We start from the raw sequence: 20,109 nt of genomic DNA, 5'->3' as shown, positions 1-20,109 counted from the left end.
TCACAGACTGTCAGGTTTTGGGTTCTCAGATGAACATTGTTGAGCTTTGGGGAGCACGTGTTGTTAAAATTATTCTCTGGGAGGAAAAAAATAAAAATCTGTATTATGAACTTCTCTATTTAACTGTGTAAACAAAGGAAAACAGAATTATTCAGTTTTCTACATATAGTTTAATCCTTCTTACAGTAATTCAGTTATGTTAGATTTCTACTGTAAAACTCTTATCTAGATTGGTTCTTATCCCTTATTTATGTAAGGGCATTAAGTTGGTCTCTGACCAGCTTGTTTGCTCACTATGTAGAGTTTAGGTGTTACAATTTTTAGGACTGTGACTGATGCCTGTCAGGTAACACTATCCCCTTGAAATGCAGGATGCTCTTTTTAATTTATACCACTAATCTACATAATCTGGCAAACAGTAGTAAAGGACATGTAGCAGTGTTGTTAAACATGAGCATCTTACCTTAACTCTCACCTGCCTATCAATTACATTCCTAGCCTACAAGAACAGTGATTGTTAACTTTTGCAGTGTCTTCCAGCTGTAGATGAAAAAGCTACCACAAAGAAGAAGGAGAAAAAAAGGAGAAGGAGGAATAAAATAGCACTGGGAGCTATACCTGCCGAGGTTGCTGCTGATCCAGAACTGGCCAAGTACTGGGCACAACGCTACCGGCTGTTCTCTCGGTTCGATGAGGGAATTAAACTAGACAGAGGTGTGTTTAGTACAAAGTGTGCTGACTTGGTGGTATAAGATGTATCCAAACTTGTGGCCCTTCTCATAGTTTATTACTGATTTTCTTATAAGAGGAGCAGTACTGAGTGTGAGTTTGCACCTCTTAATAAATGACATCCTGCAGCTGGCAGGCAAACAGAAGTCTTGGACTTCAGTAGAGCTTCTGACATGGGACACCCCTGTTTGCATTAGTCCTGATGTTTGACAAAGATCATACTGTACCCAAGTTATTCTTGGTCAGGACTTTTTCAGAAACTCGATGACATTTTTCTACTTCTATATTTTATAAAATAATTCTGTGAAACTTCCAAATATGTTGATGGGTCTTGTTTTGTTCTGACTTTCAACGGTCACTTCAAAGTTACTTTTTTCCATGTTTACATGGAAACCACTTCCAAATAGTAAATTTATTGGTGAAGGAGGAATTAGGATTACTGCATTTTTGTATTTTAGGTTTGTTGCTTTTGTAAGCCTTTCACTTCTGATGCTTTTCTGCATAAACATATAGATTATTTGGTAGACCAGACATTGCTGTAAAGAAAATAACATGTCAGATAAGAGAGAATATGTTTCTCGTTTTATTTGTTACAGAGCATAATCCTGATGTACAAAGTTTTTCATGGCTGTTGCAGTGAACTTGTCCTTGATAAGCCAGAATCCTCAGCACCAATTTCAATAAAGCACTTAGCGAGATTCTGGCATATCTGTTTGCTTCAGTGAGACTTTGTTTGCTTAGCAGGTCTCTGGACTGATCAGAGTTTATCATCTTCAGAGCCTCTGTTTCCTAGTTGAATGCACTAAGCCAAAATTGTTGGGATTAACACTAAACCTTCAGTTGCGTGTGGGAGTTGGTGATTTGTTTTTAATTTAGGTGACCTTGAAGTAAGAGGTAAAAATACACTTCTTCCCTTTCCTTTGCAGAGGGTTGGTTTTCTGTAACTCCTGAGAAAATAGCTGAGCATATTGCCATCCGTGTTAGTCAGTCATTCAGCTGCGATATCATAGTGGATGCGTTCTGTGGGGTTGGAGGAAACGCTATTCAGTTTGCATTGACCTCAAAAAGAGGTAAGTTGGTCTTGTATATAGCATATTATTTTGTTTCTTCGGTATTTTTTTCTTAAAAATTTGGGTATGCACTTTGGTTGATGATTGTATTTTATTGTATTTTATTTAGGGGACAGGTAAGGCTTGAGCTGAGATGGTAGTAGATACACGACTACCAAAAGCTAAAGTTTCCCAGCTTTGCAACAGTGGCTGAGCCTTCCCAGTCTTGGCAGTGTGGCTTCCCTTGCTGGTTTGTAAATGCAGCGGTTCTGCTCTTGGTGAAACTTCTGCTCCTGCCACACAAGGGCAGGTCCTTCCACTCTGAGGAGCTGTAGTTTCATGTATACCGTGACCCACAAAACTGAAGTAGATTATAGATGTGACATGTATCTGGTGGCTGCAGAACACCTTCCTTCTGAAACGTCCTTTTGGTGGTTGGGCGGCATTCGTAGTTCACATAAACCCGTGCATTTGCTCTCGCTTCCGTTTGCAGTGATCGCTATTGATATTGATCCTGAGAAGCTCAGTCTTGCACGCAACAACGCTGAGGTGTACGGCGTGGCAGATCAGATAGAATTTGTGTGCGGAGACTTCATGGTGCTGGCTGCTGACCTGCAAGCAGATGTTGTGTTCCTCAGTCCACCCTGGGGAGGGCCTGACTACGCCACTGCCGAAATCTTCGATATCCAAACCATGATTTGCCCAGACGGATATCCTTTCAAAGTTCCACGCTGTCATGATTTTCAGTCATTTACAAGCGTTTCTCTCTCATTCTTCTCCTCCCTCTCTTGACATGGGCTTTGCATGTCCAGTTGGCTGACTGGGGATGATATGACCAGCAGCTGAAGTCCCAGACGTGCCACATTTGTTTAGTCATTCTCCCCCAACCTCAGCTATATGACTTTGACCACCTAAATTAAAGTATCCTTATTATATTTTTTTTATTTTTTAAAAAGTAATTAAAAGTTATCCTTTTAAAAGTAAAAAATCCTTTAGAGAATTGTAGTAGCTTCTTAAAGCATTAATTCAGCAGTTTTAACTCCTTTATTTTATTAAAATACCCTGAAGTAATCAAATAGCCATGTGGTATGTGTATATATAAGTAATAATTAATTACATGAACTATGACTGTCACTAATTCCACTTTTTAATTGATTTATAAAAGGTATATCTTATTTAAAATATCTTACTCAAACTATTCTCAGTTGTAGCACCTGCCTATGACTTAGGAAATCACAGAAGAACACAACTAAAATATTAACCCTTTAATGTATAAAATTCCATACTAACTTATTAACAGCAATATTGAGCACTCATTCATCTGGGAAGGTACTAGCTTAATAGTTTAATCACGTAATAAGTGTGGTAGGATTTTTTCCCCCAAAATAATCTCAATTATTTCCTTTTTGGCTAAAATGTAGCCATATTTGTTAGAGTAAGGAAATCTTCGTATGCATGTGTGAGAGATATTCCACAAAATGGATTGGAAAACAAATATAAAACCAATGTACTAGTTATAAACCACATTCAAATTTCTCCAGTACTTCTCTGTAGTTCAGTTAAATTTTCTTTAAAAGTGAGGGGGGAGGGTTTCTTTCTTTCTAGGGCAGTAATGGTGAAATAGAGTTTCTGCATTTGGACGGTGCTAACTTCTGCATTTCAAAAGAGTATCTAACTCACACACCCAGAAGACTAACTATAATTTAATTACTCAATAACTGAATATGGGGCATACTTTCAAAATGAATGCATATGAAGCAACTTCTCCTTCCCCATTCTTGTTTTATCCTTCACTGGCTTTTACATTTGAAATTTTCAGGCTCTCCAAGAAGATCACCAACAATATTGTGTATTTTCTACCTCGGAATGCTGACATTGACCAGGTGTGTTACTGGATAAACATGATAATTGAAAAAAAACCCAGCTGGCTTAAAGCATAGGTATTATAAGCACAATCTTGAGATTTTTAAGTGTGTTCAGCTGAATGTGGGGGGTTTTTGTTTTAAGTTTGTACCCTATATTAAGTGATTTCAGTGTTTGCAGTACTTTAGAAATGGGAGTAGTAGATTATTTCCATGATTTTGATACTGTTCCTTCATAATGCAACAGGTTGGAGGTTCTTATAGAAGATACAAAACCAGTAGATTTCTTGAGTACCAGACAGATACATCGTTATAAAAGAAGAAAAAAGATGTTAACCAGCTCTTACTATCTGATATGTTGCTGAGTCCTAAACTTTCATGGCTTTCAGGTTATGAAGGAGTTGCAGGAAATCACTGTACAGCCTGCAATCACTGCTGTCACTGCTTAGTAGATCAGAGGCAAATGTCATCTCACCAGAGATACTGATGCTGTCTGCACTGGTGTGTGGTTCCATATGGGCGGCTTGCATTGCAGTGATTAAATAGTTAGATACATCACTGACTTGGTAAACACACAGTTTGTTTTACTGACATGGGGTTTTTTGTATTAGAGATTTTTGATAGACTTTTTTTTAAGTAATTAAATGACTGTTATGATTCTCCAGACTGTCTGGTTTAGTTTCCTCTGTGTTTTTTCTATGTTAATGACGTCTTGTAGCTTTTTGCAAAGAAGGAAGCAGTGAGGTGTTCTCACCGGCAACATGCCACAGAACTTCCCAGGATTTTTTCTTGCTTTTTCAAAAGCTGTATCAGACTTAGAGCAGGCAAAGTCTCAGGCTGCATGGTGACATGGCAAACAGCTGGCTTGAGAAACAGGCTGAAATTCACATGGCCTGAGTATTAGCACACTATGAGCCCGCACTATGCACAGCACCATTTGTACGGCAGGTGATGATTCAGTTGCATTTTGCATTTCAGACTGGTGAAATGTCAAAGTGACTTATGAATCTTTGAACAGGAACCTTAATTTTAGGCAGAGTTTCTCTAGTTTCAACTTCTAACCACTGCTTTTTATCAGATGTTCCGTTCCCACGATGAAGAATGACCTTAACAGGTTTATGCTCTGCTCATGATCACTTTTTACTGGATTTATAAATGGGCAAAACCATTTACATTTCACTTACATTCCCACAAAAAGCATCTAAGAGTACTATCCACAGGCCTTCACCTATTTCTACAGCAGAGCTTGGCACATCTTATGTGGTTGGGTTAGGTGTCTTGCCACCTTTACATCTTGGTCCAAATGTTGTTGATGTGCTTGCAGTGTTCCTTGGTGTATATCCACAAGTTTGCCTTTATGCAAATGGTTGAAGAGTAACTGCTGTTGCTCAAAAACATGGCTTTGTGGTCACGGCTTAGTTAAAAGCGTGTGGCTGGAGGCCTAGCTTCAAGTCAAGGCTAAGGGCTACTCTCAGGAAGAGAAATCAGCTCCTCGTGCCTTTCTCTAGAAATTGTGCCAGTGTAAGAAAAAAACCATGAAGGCTAATGATCTGAGAGCAGGGAAAGAGAACATGAATCTAGCTCGCTGTTTAGGGAAATGTAGTCTTAATCCTGTGTGGGCAGAGGTGTGTCCAAACGTGACTTTAGTGGATACTATAGGATAAGATTGGTTATGGGTTTGGCTGTCATCATCTCTGGCTGTATTTAAGAATAAAGTTCCTGAATTTACTGCTACTAAACTTCCAGTGCTGTGAATGTCAAGAAAAAAACTTTATCATTGAAGGTCCTTAATGATTGATGTAGACAGTTATCTTCTCAGTTTGCTCATGGCTTTGCCCACAGTTCTCAGCTGTCTTTTCTCATAGACCAGATAGGGTGGCTTCTACTGCAAGAACTGCCCTGGCAAGGGCCTGTGGACACCACTGCTAAGGTGTAGTGTGTATCTTGGCTTGTGAATGTAGTCTGTAAACTCTAGGGGCCTATAACAGCTTGATGAAGTAAATCTTAACCATTTTTTATAGGAGTTTAATACATGAAAACTTGGATGAGGCAATATTTGCTGAACAGATTGTCTTATGCCTTAGATTTGCATGGAAACTTAAAAACCTGAGTTTGGTTTGTGTAACATTGCTCAGGCACATAAGACTTGCCTCTTCTGTGTCCTCAAAAATGAACTCTGTATGCTCAAACCCATATGTAAGGCTTTCAGAGATCACTTAGCTTCTAGAATAGGTGGTCTAACATGCTTAACATATAAGGTGACAGTTGTTAAAACTGCCTCTTGTCTCTCGTTGACTGGCTTGAATCTACAACTGAGGTGTGCTTGTGTGCTTTGTCAGTCAAAATTGATTTAGAAGTTGACTTAATTGCCATTGCACACCTCCATGAAGATGTTTATACTGATGTAAGCCAGTGTATCAGTGCAAATTTCCTTGTCTGACAGGTGGTCTCAAGCAGAAATGGAAATAATTGCCCAGCAGTTACAAACAACCTTACAATAAAAATACGGTTTAACCTTTAGTTAAGGTGGTGCCAATTTAGTGGGAAAATATGTGCTTCTTTCTACAGTTAGATAGCTAACATAGAGTAGGGATCCTGCTGCTGGTATGAAAGCAAGGTGATAGCTGACTTTGACCTGGATGTGTCAGAGGACTTGGTGTTCGTTGCCTTACTGGTAGACAAGACACATAACCTTGTTCCAGATAATTTTATTGCAAAAACAGTGCGTATTATGTCTTCAGACACAGGCTTTTCTATGTAGGGTTAGTCTTGTAGAGAGATGGAGTTCTTTGAATTCCCTTACAAATTCACTGAGTTTAGGTGGAAGAGGAGAAACGAACTTCTGTACTTCTGCCTCAAGAGGGAGCAGCGGACCAGTGGAATATGGTTGGTGCATTTACAAGAAACGTTGAAACATTTCCCTTAATTTGCATCAAATCTTGTTTAAAAGCATGTACTTTTTACAAAATTTGTAATGTATACAGGTCCATTTTTAGGCCAAATCAATCTTTCAAAATATTCTTTCTAGTTAAGGAATAATCAGCAATTATATGTATGTGTATGTGCACATACATAAAATATATTTTTTTATTAATATAGCTTATTATGTAGCTCATGTGTGATGCCCTTGTTGATACTGATCTCTTTGCAGCATCTTTACATCTGAGTCTTTAAGATTTTTTCAAATCCCTTTTTTAAAAAAAAAAAAGATAAAGAGGGGGAGTTGTGGAAACTATCAGTCAGAAGTATATTAATACTGCTTCAGTTCTTGGGGGCTAAATTTGTATTTGGCTGCCAGTGGTATTTTTGAAAAGCAAAACAGAAAGTTTGACATACTTAGAATTCCTGGAAAGTAGGAAAGAATTAGAAGTCACTGTTTCAAATATGCTTGCATATTTAAATCAAAATTATATCCTGGCAAAATGAAGTGAAAACACTTGATAAATACATGGGTAATTGAAAGCTATTTCTGGCCTTCTATGAGAAGAATTAATGGTACCAATTTAAGCTGATATTATTAAAATAATAATGAAAAAAAGAGTGAATGTGCATGCCTTGCCAAAATTTGAATGAAAATCAAGTTCTTGCCCTTGCTCTGCTGTTGATTGACTCTACTGGCAGCAGGGAATCTGGGGTCAGGGAATGCTCAACCTTCCCCAGCATGTTTCCCCTTCTTGGCTTGTTCATTTCTACCAGATCCAGGGGAAGAAAGGGGATATCTGCAGGAAATCCTAACATTTAGGTTTTAATACTCCAACAAAATATAAGAGACCTCCACGAGTGACTTGAGAAGCAAGCTTGTTGAGACAGATAGTGATCTGTGCTCCACATCACAGTGTAGAGCGGCAAGTGTGTATTTGCGTCAGGTACCAGGACTCATCCCAAGTAGCCTGATCTCTTGCACAGACTGCTTTCTGTACAGATAATACTTCTGTATCTTAATATTTGCATCAAAGGAGGAGGAACCTGGGGTTCGTTGCTGTAGGACTTTCTTGCTAATGGTGGGGTAGCCTCTTCTCACAAAGTTGCAGAAGACATACTCAGTTACTTAAGATACAAAAACATACTCTCCCAAGTGTTCACTTACTAACCTAACCTAGTGACGCTACTCACTCTTCTTGTAAGCTGTGCGAGTGCTGCCGTTGAGATACTGTTCTCTCACTGGTGGTCAGAATGGAGTCAGGCTCCATGATGGCTCCCCCCAATAAACTGATGAGCCTAAAATGTTCATGACCTGGTATGTTGAGTCAGATGACCACATAGGCATCTTTACCAGCCTAGCCAAGTTTGAGAGACAGAGTACTGGGGAATCAGGAGTTTATTACTTATCCTGAGCATGGATGGTTAACTGCTCAGATACTGTATTGTGCCTTAGTGATTATCCTAAGCTTCTTCATCATCATTCTTTGAAGACAGTCATATTGTACAAGTATAGAAATGGTGTTTTAAATAGAAACATTTTTTCTCTTTTAGACAAACAATAATCTTATATATACGTATATTTAGCATGGGATTATCTTTTAAGTCTTTATGATTTTTCAGCTACTGGAAATGTTGCATATTTAACATCTCAACCACACAGTAGCGCAACTTTTAGTTTTTGGTCGTGTTAGTGTGTCAAAACACCAGGATAATTGAGGCCAATATTCAGATAACATTTCAATCTTTATGACTCTTATAGCAGAGCAAGCAAATCTTATTAGAATAATATTGGTGTACTCTTAAGACAGAATATGAGTGACTTTGCTAATTGAAGACAATTCTGAGAGTAAGATGCTTGATTATTATTCAGCTTGAGAGATATCTTTCTGAGTTAGGAAAGTTTTGGTCTATCAAAGATCCAGCCTGTGACAAAAGAAAAAACAATGCAATTTCAGAAAGATTTGCCAGTGTCCAGCAGCCTTTCTCCCTGTTTAGGTGAGTTGGATATGACACTGCAGCTCTGCTCGCAGGTTTAAAGCCAACATGTTGTGAAGTCACATCATGGACCTTATTAACTTGTTCTGCAGTTTTTTGCACTAGCAGGCTTCTTGATAGTTTTGGATATGAGAAAAGATCTAATTTAAAAAGAAAAATGTGTCAAGAACTTTTCAAAAGTAGAATGACTGAAAAAGCAGCTCCTCTTCAAAATCTGAATTACTTCACAATCCAATGTTAACATAGTTCCAGTTTCATAAGCAGAAACTGTTTTTTTTTTTTTAATTGAAAATTACGCCTTTTCCTGTTAAGAGTTGCTATTAAACTTCTGTGAAATGTCCCCTTTTTCACCAGCTATTTTTGGCCCTTATAATAGTGTAGGGTAACAGAGGGAGAGGAGCAGTGCTGCTTTTTGGGTAATATATGTCAAATAATAATATTCTTCTTTCTTTTAATTGTTTTTGAGTAGAATTTCTTCATCAATCCATATACGGAGTTTTACACTTCATAAAGTATTGGAGTAAATTCCTAATATAAACTTTATGGTTAGGAGAACTGTTATTGTTGATTGCTGTCCATGTCAACCATGAGTCTGTAAATTTGACAGACCAACTAAGATACTTGTGTTATAAATTATGAGCATAAAGGCATGATAGGCAAAACAGTGGGGTTTTTTAGATGGCTGCAGATAACTTACTGCTCAGTATCTGGAGGAGGAGTTTCTCCCTGTCCTTAAGAGTTTAGAGAGCAGCTCAAGGGTTTTAACTTAAGCCTGTGCAAAGGAAAATCTGGTTCTGTCTTTTAACTTTCAGTCAAGACTGTTTTTTTTTCAAATGTTAGTCAAGACTATAGCACCACAGCCTACATTCTCCATGAACACATCACTCTGATGGATGAAGGAGTTTTCAAAAACGTGTGCATTCTTTGCACCTTGCTGAGAGGGGGAGCCGATCCAGCTTTTGAAGAGTATGGGACCATTGGAGGAGCACAGGACAGTGGGTGTACTACTTTGGGGTCCAACAGCAGTGGCTTTTGGCGGATGCGCTGCGTGAAAGCAGCTGTGTGGTGGACATGGTGTGACATTTCACAGATGTGTGGGAGATCCGGTGGGAAGTGATAAATACTGTTGCACTAGCAAGGTGTTCACAGGCCTTTGCTCTTCTACCTATATTGTTTATGGTATTCTCCCATGTGATTCCTACTGGTTGACTGGAACTATATAAACCGGCATTGTAATGCACATTGGCAGCCTCTTTCCACTTAAACTAGCTAGTGATTTATTTGTCACCAGACAGTTGTAGTTCCATTAATCATGACATACTGGCAGTCTGCTTGGTGTTGTTTAGGTTTGAAACTCAATCCCCACTAGGAAGAAAGGGCTGCATTTATTTACTCAAAGATACTGTGTTTTTAAAAAACTGAAGCAGAGTGAGAGGCAGGGAAAGGTTTATGTTAGTCTTTATGCACTGTTGATAATTATTTTTTTTCCTTTACCAGTCACTTCTCAGACCTTTTTCTGTTTCTGTATTGAAAACTTTGTGTCATCTTTACTATTTGAAGATATGACTGGTGCAAAACTATAAATCTGGTAGATTCCTGGGTTTGAGGTTTTTTGGGCTTTGGATAAGGTGTTCAGTTTTTTGTTTGTTTGTGATAGCTATGCCTAATTTAGTGAAATTTCACTGTTGTTCGAGCTTTTGCTGTCCCAAATACTGGTGTCTCAGACCTGGTTTATATTCCAAATACTGCCAGAGGATACAAATTACCTTTTGTTCCTTGTCTAGTGTGTGGAGTGGTTCCCCAAGCCCAGAACTAAACAACGTGCACTTGACCCTGATAGTCATGCAAAGAATACACGTCATGCAGATGGTTTTATTTTTTTCTTGCCTTTGTTCCCACCTCATCTTCGTCATCCATTTTGAGAGAGCCTAGAGTTAGACACTGAAGCTTTGTTCTGTCTGCAGGTGTAGATGGGAAGATGTTTGCTGTGTTTCTGTTTTTGAAAGTTCGGTTGTTACAAATGACTGGTTGATGAAGAGAGTGTAAAAATGGGTAAAACTCATTTATTTGAATTCTGTCTCATGTCATTCAGAGAACAGAAAATCATACTACAGAAATCAGTTTAATAAAAGAATATATGGTAACCTCTGTAAATTAAGAAATTTGATGGAAGGTAGACTGGAGACCTGGCCAAATGGGACCTGCCAGGTGGTGTCATGTTTATTTAGGAGTAACAATGAGCAAAGCAGGGAGTGAGAAGGCCAGGAGATGAACTCAGATTAATTTTATTGTATTTTTAAAATGCTTGGGTATTAGAGGAGTTGGCAGGTAAAAGACTGTGGGTTGATGTGTTTTGCAGGCTGAACATTTCTAAGTGAATGTCATTTCATATGCTTCAGCTATACTATCATGTTAATAACGGCAGCTTTTAAGCAGCCCACTTTAAACCTACATCTGTTCTCTGTTCTTGATAAAAGATAAAGCCAATAAGATGCTCTGAGCGTACACCAAGCTAGAGTGGCACTTCTGGCATTTAGCCTTCCTAAAGCTCATAGCATTTGAATACTGAACTGTAGTTTGCCCACCTCAAGTTTAAAAAAAAAAAAAATCCCTGGCCTGTCAAAGGGTGGAAGCACCACTGTGGTGGTGGCATAATTTGCCTGTGCATTTTTAAAAATGCTGCCTGAGAGCATTTTGATTTATTACGTTCAGTGTAAAGTATACCACTGCCTTTTCTTTTTTTTCCCCTAGCCTTTAGGATGCTTGTGGGTAGAGGGGGTTTACTCTTTAGCGTTCTAAAAAATGAAAGGAATCACAGTCTCCTTGTGTGATTGCCTGTCAAGCCAAATATATTTACTATGTATTTTTCATACCCCAGAAAAGTTTCTTGGAAGGCAAAAAAATTACAATAAACTTTTTATCCACAGTTACCTTAGTTGGTGGTTGGAACAGATAGGAAGTTACTTTACTCAAGGAATTTCAGTATGATTTAAAAAAAGAACCTGCAAGGCCAGCAGGAAAACCTTTGAGTTCAAAAATACACCTGAAAAATATAAAGCAAGTTTGCACCTTAAGCAGCTTGTACTCCTGGAGTAACCTTCCATGTTCATTGCTTTTTTATATTTATTTTCTGATGTCTCCTATTTTAAACTTGAGACCAAACCTGCTGGCTACTTTTTAATGCTCTGTGTCTGTAGCTGTGGACTGTTTCCATCAGCAGTCACTGAACTGAAGGATGAAGCATCCAAGTGAGAGGGATGCAGGGAGGCATTAGCTGAAGCTGCAGCCTTTGCTGCTGCTTGGGGAGGTGTGGGTCTGTGCAGAATTACCCAGCGCTGTGAGTATGTGGGTTTGGGCTAAAGAACAAACCAGGATGCAGAGACTTGCCAGCAGACAATCATTGTATTTGCACAAGAAAATGCAAAATAAACAAATTTCGTACTATTCCAATTTTTAAAAGAAATGAAGAAGCCCTTCCATAGTCACTGTTGTAGTTCACTGTAAAAACAGAAGTGTGTCGGTATTTCTAAAAATAGGTGAGCACCTTTTGTTTTTCTCAAAGCACCATCGTTCCTCAATCCGCTGTTATTTTTAGAGGGCGTCCCTCCGCCAAGCTGGCACCTTTCTGAAGCCTGGTGTGTGGCAGCTTTCCCTCGTTACACCGCCAGGGTTGACTGAGCCCTTCCAAGGAAAACTTGGCAACTCCTATGTAATTACATTTGCAACCTCCAACAATTTACAAATAAGCATCATCACAGAGGATTTGTGTTTCTCTCCTCTGAGTATTGGAAGGGTTGAGGAGCGTGTGGTGCTGGATCCCTCCCTGCAGAGTTTATGCCTGTGTGCTCATTAGATTTTTGTCACTGATGGGTTTGTCAAATACTTTCAGTAGTCATTAGAAATTAGACTTAGTTATTCTGGATTTGACCCTTAGATTAGACACAGCATATGAAACTTCTCAGGTGTCCTTCAGTGGATGCCACCCCTCAGCAGAGGAACAGAGTTTGCCTGTGTTACCAGTGAAGCATTTTTCTTTACTTGGTCTTCTAAGAGAAATATTTAGTAAACACTTGTGTTTAATATCAATGTGTTAGTCATACTTAGATATGCTACTGACACAAATTGTACCCTGACAGCGGGAGTATGTAACCCCAAGGCAGTAATTTTAATATTCTATATTACATTGACTAATCTAATTAATATTTTAGAATACTTAAATAACATTAGCTATGAAGTACAAAGCCTCTAACACTTTTTGAAAAGGACATTCCAGCTCTTGCTTATAATAAATTAGAAATGCAAACTAAATGTCTTCCTAGAAAAAGCAATGTGGATTACCCGACAACGTTAATTGCTTTCAGGATTTCAAGAAAAGATAAGTCGTAAAATTAACATTCCTGATCACTTGCCAATTTCAGATTCTTGTGCTATTTATAAGTCAGCTTCTGCTTTTTTACTTCAGTGGCAGGTTCCTCTTTGACAAGAATGTGGAGATTTTTTTCCTATTACCCTTAAATTGAAGGATGAAGAAACCATTCATACTTTTGTTTTTGTCTGCAGAAACAAAAAAAAATGAAAAGGGGAAAAAAAACAAAACAGAAAAGTAAATGCTTGGTTTAGATAAGTGTGGTAATTTTCTGGGCAAGTCAATAAAGGTTCAAAGTATAGTTTAGATTAATATGTTATTTCCTCCTGATAAGCTGGTTTTTTACTGACAGTAAAATAGAGGAAGTTCAGCGTGTTTATATTTAAACCTGCAGTACAAAATCAAGTCTCAAAGGAGTTTAGAAGTGTTAATAACGCAACCTGAACTTTACATTTCAACTGCCAACATCACGGACTTCTTGGTTTAAAGATCAGTTAAAATCTACTGCAGGCTTGTAGACCTTGACCCCTTTATGTCTGCCTGGGAAGTTTCCCTGCGTAGGGAACTATAAAAATAGCTCTTCTGCAGCAGGCAGGGAGAACAGCAGCACTGACTGTGGAGCAGGGACCCTCACCACAGCACAGGTCCTTGGGGTCCATGATGGGGGTGGAAAAAAGCAGTCAACACTCAGTTCTGATGTTCTTCTCTTCCTTGTCTGTGCTGTCTGTCCTGGTGCTGAATTGGTAGCCTGTATGGCTGTCGTCCCTCAAAGGGGTCGTACCAGGCATCATGAGTAGGAACAGGAGAGGAGAGTGTATTGCATGCTCCAGTCCAAAATGCAAAGTCCGCTGCAAAATGTTGTCTGTAATCATTAAGCATTAAAGGTGTGCACTGGGCTCAGTCAACAAAGTGTGAATGGTGAAATTCTCACCCCAGTGATCATAAACATGAGAGCTAGGACCAGTGCTGCCTGATAGGCTGTCCCTGCCTGCAGCCACTCAGCTGCCCGCAGCCTTACCCTCAACACTGCCCGAGACTCTGGTGCGCACACACAACAGCATTATTTTTGGTTGCAATAGCACCGACAAAAAACTGTAACTGTTTTTTGTGAGCTTCTCTGCCTGTTTGGGGTTTTGGGGTTGGTTTTGTTTGGGTCATTTCCCCCCGTATCTTCAGTGCAACCTTTATGCTTTCTAATTCCAGGGTTTGGTTTTACTCTTCCCCCAAAACTTGGGATCTCGACACCTTCAAAGCACAGTTTATAGCTTGCTTTTTGCTGCAACTGGGTGTCTCAAATGCCAAGTACTCTGCAAACCAGAGTCTAGCATCTCTCGCCTCAGCACAGTGTATGAAACAAGGACTATTTATCTTCAGTTCTGAAGTCCTCTTATTTTCATGGCTTGGGGCGAGGAGGATTTTTCAGTCACAAGGAAGCCACAAACCACTTCTCTGAGTAAAAGGAGACACTAAAAGAGGACTTTAAATGACAAAGGAATATTATCACCAGTATTAACAGAGCCAAAGATGTGTTTTACATGATGTTTCACGTGAATAAAAGGGTTTGGGTTTTGTCTCTTTTGCTGTGCATTGATTGATTCACTTTTTGTTCTTTGCTTTTCAGGTGGCTTCTTTAGCAGGGCCAGGAGGGAAAGTTGAAATAGAACAAAATTTTCTCAATAACAAACTGAAGACAATAACAGCTTATTTTGGTGATCTAATAAGGCATGACCCCTCCTGAACTCAACATGAAGTCTTCCCAACCTCTATGACTGCTGCTTTGCTTAAGCATTTGTACAGCTGACTGGTCAAAAATGACTTAAAGCCATTTTCCGCTTTAATTTCTGTTTACAAAAAATTGTTCTGTTTTTTGCTACTGTCAATAAATGTTTTGTAATAATTTTGACAAAATTCTAGGCATATAGTAGCTGTCAATGAAGGAAAAAATATCTTTATAAAATGCAATCTTTCACGGTCAAATGAAGCCAGTTGAAGGGAAGTTCAGGATTTCTTTGCAACCTGCACCTGTGCTACTTCTGTGTTCTGGTTTTGAGCATTCGTGGGGTCAAAAAGAATAGAATGAAAGGTGTGCATCAAGAACTGCTGTCTGTGCTTGAGAAACAAAAGCATCTGAACATCGGGTGGAACTAGAAGGTCAGGTACACCACCAGAGGTTAACCACAGTTCACCTCTCTGGCTCCCTGCTTACTGGGAAACCTTTTCAGATTTTCTTTGTAGGACGAAGATCCACACATTTCTTACAGTGAGTAATCTGGCTTGTTGCAGCACAGGGAGAGAGCAGGGCATGTTGGTAGCTGGCAGCAGGGCTCTACCCTCTGTTTTTTATTATTTACTTTTTTTCTCCTTGCCAACCCTCTTCATTACAAAGATATTTTGAAGAAACCTTCTGACCAGAGGTTTGTCTCAGTAACCGAAGGGGTATGTGTCCTACATCTTTTTGAGCCCTTTTGGATCCTTGCACAGGCTTCAGGGAAGGCAGAAGAAACCCATCTTTCCCTGGTGAGGGCTCTGTGCTCCCACTTGGGGTTTGGGTGAGTGGCTTCTGGGCACTTCTCCAAGCAGAGGAGGAGGCAAGCAAGAAGTGTCTAGGACATGGCTATGGCACTTTCATTGAAATGCCCTTACAGTAAGTATCCATGATCAATTTTAAACTTGTTTTTGAGTTAAGAGTGTAAGGAGTATAGTTTCGAAGACAATAAATTAGTGCTGTTTCTCTTCTGGAATGCAACAGGACACTGAAGGCAGCAGAGACTAAGCACTAAACCATGGATTAGTGCTGACAAACTCTCTTGAATAACTGTGTAGAATAACCAAAAAGGAGGATTTTTTTTTTTCCCCTGTAAGAAATGAAAACCAACTCTTCAAATCAGTTAGGAGACCAAAGTGTTGGTGTGTGTCTGTGTATGGTGTTAAAAAACATGTATGCAACATGACTCAGTGCAAGATAGCAGTGCAGTAAAATAGCACTTGGGAAATAGGTTTTTTTGTAACTTTACTGTCCATTCAGTACCAGATAAGAGCTAAATAGTTAATGACCATTAACATCGACACTTCATGTAAGGTATTTTAGATTACTTAGTAGATAATTTGACTATAATTTGCATCACTGCATTTTGCCACTGTACTACAGTAAGGAAGGAGTGCTGTGATAGTGCCAGCCTCTGTGTCAATATTTAAAGGGACTTGTAAAGGAAAGAAATTATCTACTCTTCAATATTCCTTAGAAGTTTGCTGCTAGGAGGCAGGAGAGGTTGGCAAAAGTGATAGTATTACAGGAGGTCCAAACCTGCTGTGGCAGTGGCACCTGAATATAATGATGCTGTTTAAATTTTCAATACAAGCTACAAAAAAATCCAAGAAAGTCATGAGGCCAAATGAAGAATAATTGTGTATGTCACAGTACTCTCTTGTTTCTCTATATTAAGGATACCAATTAAACTCAGACACCAGAGTGAAAAGAGCAGGCGTATTTTATTGGCGATAACCAAATAATGTAACAGTGTAATACAGAAAACATGCAGTAAGAAAAGGCAGAATAGTGCACCTAAAGCAACAAACAGGAAAATACAGGGTAATGCATCAAATCGTTACTACATGAGAGAGAGAATAGTGATTAAGAAAGATCCATCACCACTTGCATACGTTACCATCACCCAGCCCCGCAGTGGCTGGGCAGCCCCGGTTACAGCGAGGGTTTGCAGAGCCTGTCCCGGCAAGGGGGAAATCCTACACGGTGCGTCCACCCATAGGTGAGGCGTCCAAAGTCGCTGTGAGCGGGTCCAGCCTTATATACCAGAGATCGGCAAGCCAGAATAGCTGGCACCTTTGTTTTGAGCAGAAAATTCCTGGTTTCATTCTCCTGTTGGATTCCACCCAAAGCCTGGCCAGGGCTCGGGGCAGGGAGACCAAGGGAGTTTCTAACAAGGGCAGATACGTGGGTTCTCAGCCTTGAGAAGTACTTGGTCTAAGCTGCATCTTTGACTAGTGAGTTTACATACTTGTTAATGACTACATGCTGAGTTAGCAGCTTCGGCTTGGGGCCTGTTGTTCAGGCTTCAGTATTTCAATGCTTTAGCACTTTTTACATCAGCATAAGTGGGGTGTTATAACTTAGTACAATACCTACTAGCACAATGGATATCAGCTGTAAAATATACAGGGTTCATCTATAGGTCAACTCTGTCTGGGGTCTGTTGTCCAAGGCTTAGCACTTTATCTGTACACTAAAATTTGACTGTGTTGGACTTATTGTTGCTTACAGAAATACTGTTGTCTTATTCTTTGGTCCTTTATTCCTCCCTAAAGTTAAGGAATAGTTTTAGACACATTTTGAGATTTTGCTGATGCTGCTCCTGTAAAAGGAAGCTCTAGGGGGGAAATACCAGTGAATTTACTTTTACCTTCAGGAAAGTAGTCAGATTTTGTTCAGTGCCCAATATGCAAAATGTGGAAGCTAAAATATGACATAAAAGGTCATTTACTGTTTTAACGCTTACTTTCAGTATAATGAACTTACTGGTAAGAAGGAGTGATTTATCAAAGGTCTCTGCTGAGCATTGCAAGCACATGAAGCACCAAAAGCAGAAGAATATCCTTCTTCATGGCTGTTCCTCTCTGTAACCAAGTACAAAAGATCTTTTTTTAAAATTTTATTTATTAAATACAACTTGAAGTCAGAATACACTCTGATGGGTTTGCCTTCGGCTTCCCCTTCAGACAGAACAGGTGAAGGTTCCCCAGGGCTGTGAAGCAGTCAGTCTGTTAAGCCTAAAATAGATCTGAGTATTTTTACTTCATTGTTAGTAATTTCAACCAACAAACACTTCATAGAGGAAGCTTCATTCATGTTATGAATTTCTGTAAAATGTTACTCTGCTTTATATTGTAGAAAAAAGTTAATGTGGGCTGAGACAGTTGAATTGCCTGACATCTTATGCCCAGAGTTTTAATACCCTTTTGGGATTCGAGTAGTATTTTGCATATGATGCGTTAAGCTACAAAGAAGTTACGTTGCTATTGTAAAGTAAATGCTCATAGAGGTTTGGTCTTTTACCAGTTTTAAGCTACAAAATAAGCTGTAGGAAAAAAACTTTGGTTTTTTGAAGTTAACTAATATTTGGACTAAATGCAATAAATACTGTTCTGTGCTTTCCACTGTGCTCTTGAGCTCCTGATCTCAGGTTTACCTTAATTAAATTCAATAGTAAACCATGCCCATCAGTTTCTTTTTCTGGTGCATGGCATGAAAAGAAGTGATGTAACATGAGGTTAAAACCAGCACATTACAAGGCTGAAGCCTGGTTGTAGATTCAAGGGGAGCAGAGCATCAGTGGGGTGGAACAACTGTATTTTCATGGTAGGACAGTTATTGGCATGCCCTTCTCTGAAGGAGGCCCCATTAGTGTTATGGTAAAAAATCACTGTTCCTTGAAGCTTTAATGTACAGGTTTTAGAAAATCTTCCCCAAGTGTAGTGATTCTGAAATAACATTTGGGTCTGTAAGTGCAACTCAGGGGTTATATAACCAAATTAACGTTACACCACAATGACCGTGGTAACATGTAGAAGAGGGAAACCCCATAAATAGTGGAACGAAAAAGTTACTTGCAGTAGCTCATTGAACAAATCAGTGAAAAATTGGGTCATTTTCATTTGGTTTACTCTCTGCTTTCGTATGCCTCATACTTGCTGTTTGTTTTAACTGTCATTCCCACACAGAGAAATCTTCCCACCTCCAGATACCAAGGAGGGTAATCTTAACATGTAGTGTGAACTGATTTGCCAATGCTAGCATAGCCATTCCAACACAGGTATCTTAGTATTCCTGCCACCAGAATATCTTGGTGCAGTCTAGAGTACTTAAAAAAAGTTGATTTTCAGTGGTGAGGAAGTTTTAGATTTCCATATGAAAACAGAACGAGATATTTTTGCATGTTGTGGTGCAGGGGCGAAGGACTGTGATCTAAAACCAGGCTTCAAATTGCTTCAGATCCTCTTCTGTTTCAGCTGTCAGATGGTGAAGCTGAGAAGTGGTCCAGCCTGCTCCATCAGGGCAGAGTATTATCCATATACACACTCCAGGGAAGTACTTGTAAGAGGAATGTGTTGATTCAGTCAAGTCTCCCAAATGCCTAAAATAATTCGTATCAAAACTATTTTTCAAAAAGCAGCTTGTTACTTGGGAGGCTGCAGAAGCCATCACTAGTTGAAAGAAAGCAACAGGAATGGCTAAAACCAGCTGGAGTGATTGAATCTAGTGAGGCTGGACATTTACCCAAGCAGTGAAAACGCTAGCTGCAACCACGCAGAGAGGAGGCAGGAGAAAAGGCTGAGTATGCAAACAGGGCTTGTCCACCTCGGGGTTTGTTTTGTGCTTCTACTCAGCATGGTCCTGTGGTGTCCCTTAAAGATGCCAGAGGCTTTGGTAGGGCCTGCGATGCTGGGGGCAGGGGTGGGGAGGGCAGTGGGAGCCACAGCCACAGTGGCTGGGCTCTACTAAAGGGTTCCCCTGCACAGGGGAATTCCCCAGCTGGGGTGCACGCACAGCTCTGCAAAGCACCTCCTGCAACATCCCTGCAACCTAAGAGTCGGCTCCAGATGCTGTAAAGTCATGTAAAGACCCAAGGACGGGTGTCTTTTTAGCACATGTAATGACAGAGTATCTCTGGGTGTCAGGGAGCATGGTTTCTGCGTTCTCAAACCTCTGAGGAAAAAAAAAAAAAGTGCTGTTGGAGGCAGTCTGGATTTGATGACAGCGCGATCCTTCCTGTCTCTCTCTCTGGCTCGGTTAATTTTCTTCATTTTTCTCAAGGTTGTGCTGCAACCTCCTTATGAAACCCCTGAGGTTTATTAGAGGTGTGCAATAGAATCACCCGAGCTTTAGCACTGCATAAACATGAGTAAAGCGGCTCATGGCGTGCTTTTGGTGTGTTGGGATTAATGAAATACCTTTCTCTGATCTTTTATCCTCAAAATGTGGCCGAAGAATGGTTGTCAGAGAGGATATTCCTCTGCATAGTTATTGCAGGTTGATGCCGGTTGAATAAATACATTTACCATATCAGTGCACTGCTACCTAGAGCTCTGGGGGTTCTTCACATTGTCACAGTGTCAGACACAGCAATGGTGACAGTGGCAAGAGCTTTTGTGAAAGGTTGTATTATGATCT

The 20,109-nt window shown here is 39.7% G+C and overlaps 1 protein-coding gene across 2 annotated transcripts in view; it reads left to right on the top strand.

Moving 5' to 3' along the window:
* The window catches only part of TGS1 (trimethylguanosine synthase 1), a 29,867-nt gene extending 13,222 nt beyond the window's left edge, over positions 1 to 16,645 (top strand). Inside the window, exons 9-13 of one of the 2 annotated variants that reach the window (XM_074898940.1) lie at positions 541 to 714; positions 1,656 to 1,799; positions 2,272 to 2,488; positions 3,583 to 3,661; positions 14,545 to 16,645. In XM_074898940.1, coding sequence (XP_074755041.1) covers positions 541 to 714; positions 1,656 to 1,799; positions 2,272 to 2,488; positions 3,583 to 3,661; positions 14,545 to 14,661 — 731 coding nt within the window. In that variant the 3' untranslated portion in view covers positions 14,662 to 16,645. Of the gene's footprint in view, positions 1 to 540; positions 715 to 1,655; positions 1,800 to 2,271; positions 2,491 to 3,582; positions 3,719 to 14,544 lie in introns of both variants that reach the window. The other variant, XM_074898941.1, reaches the window with a different exon arrangement.
* The last annotated feature ends 3,464 nt before the right edge of the window (positions 16,646 to 20,109 follow it).

This window comes from Athene noctua, chromosome 2, assembly GCF_965140245.1.
Source record: "Athene noctua chromosome 2, bAthNoc1.hap1.1, whole genome shotgun sequence".
Classification (NCBI taxonomy): domain Eukaryota; kingdom Metazoa; phylum Chordata; class Aves; order Strigiformes; family Strigidae; genus Athene; species Athene noctua.
Note: the sequence above shows the minus strand (reverse complement) of the source record. Positions and strands in the feature narration are given on the sequence as shown.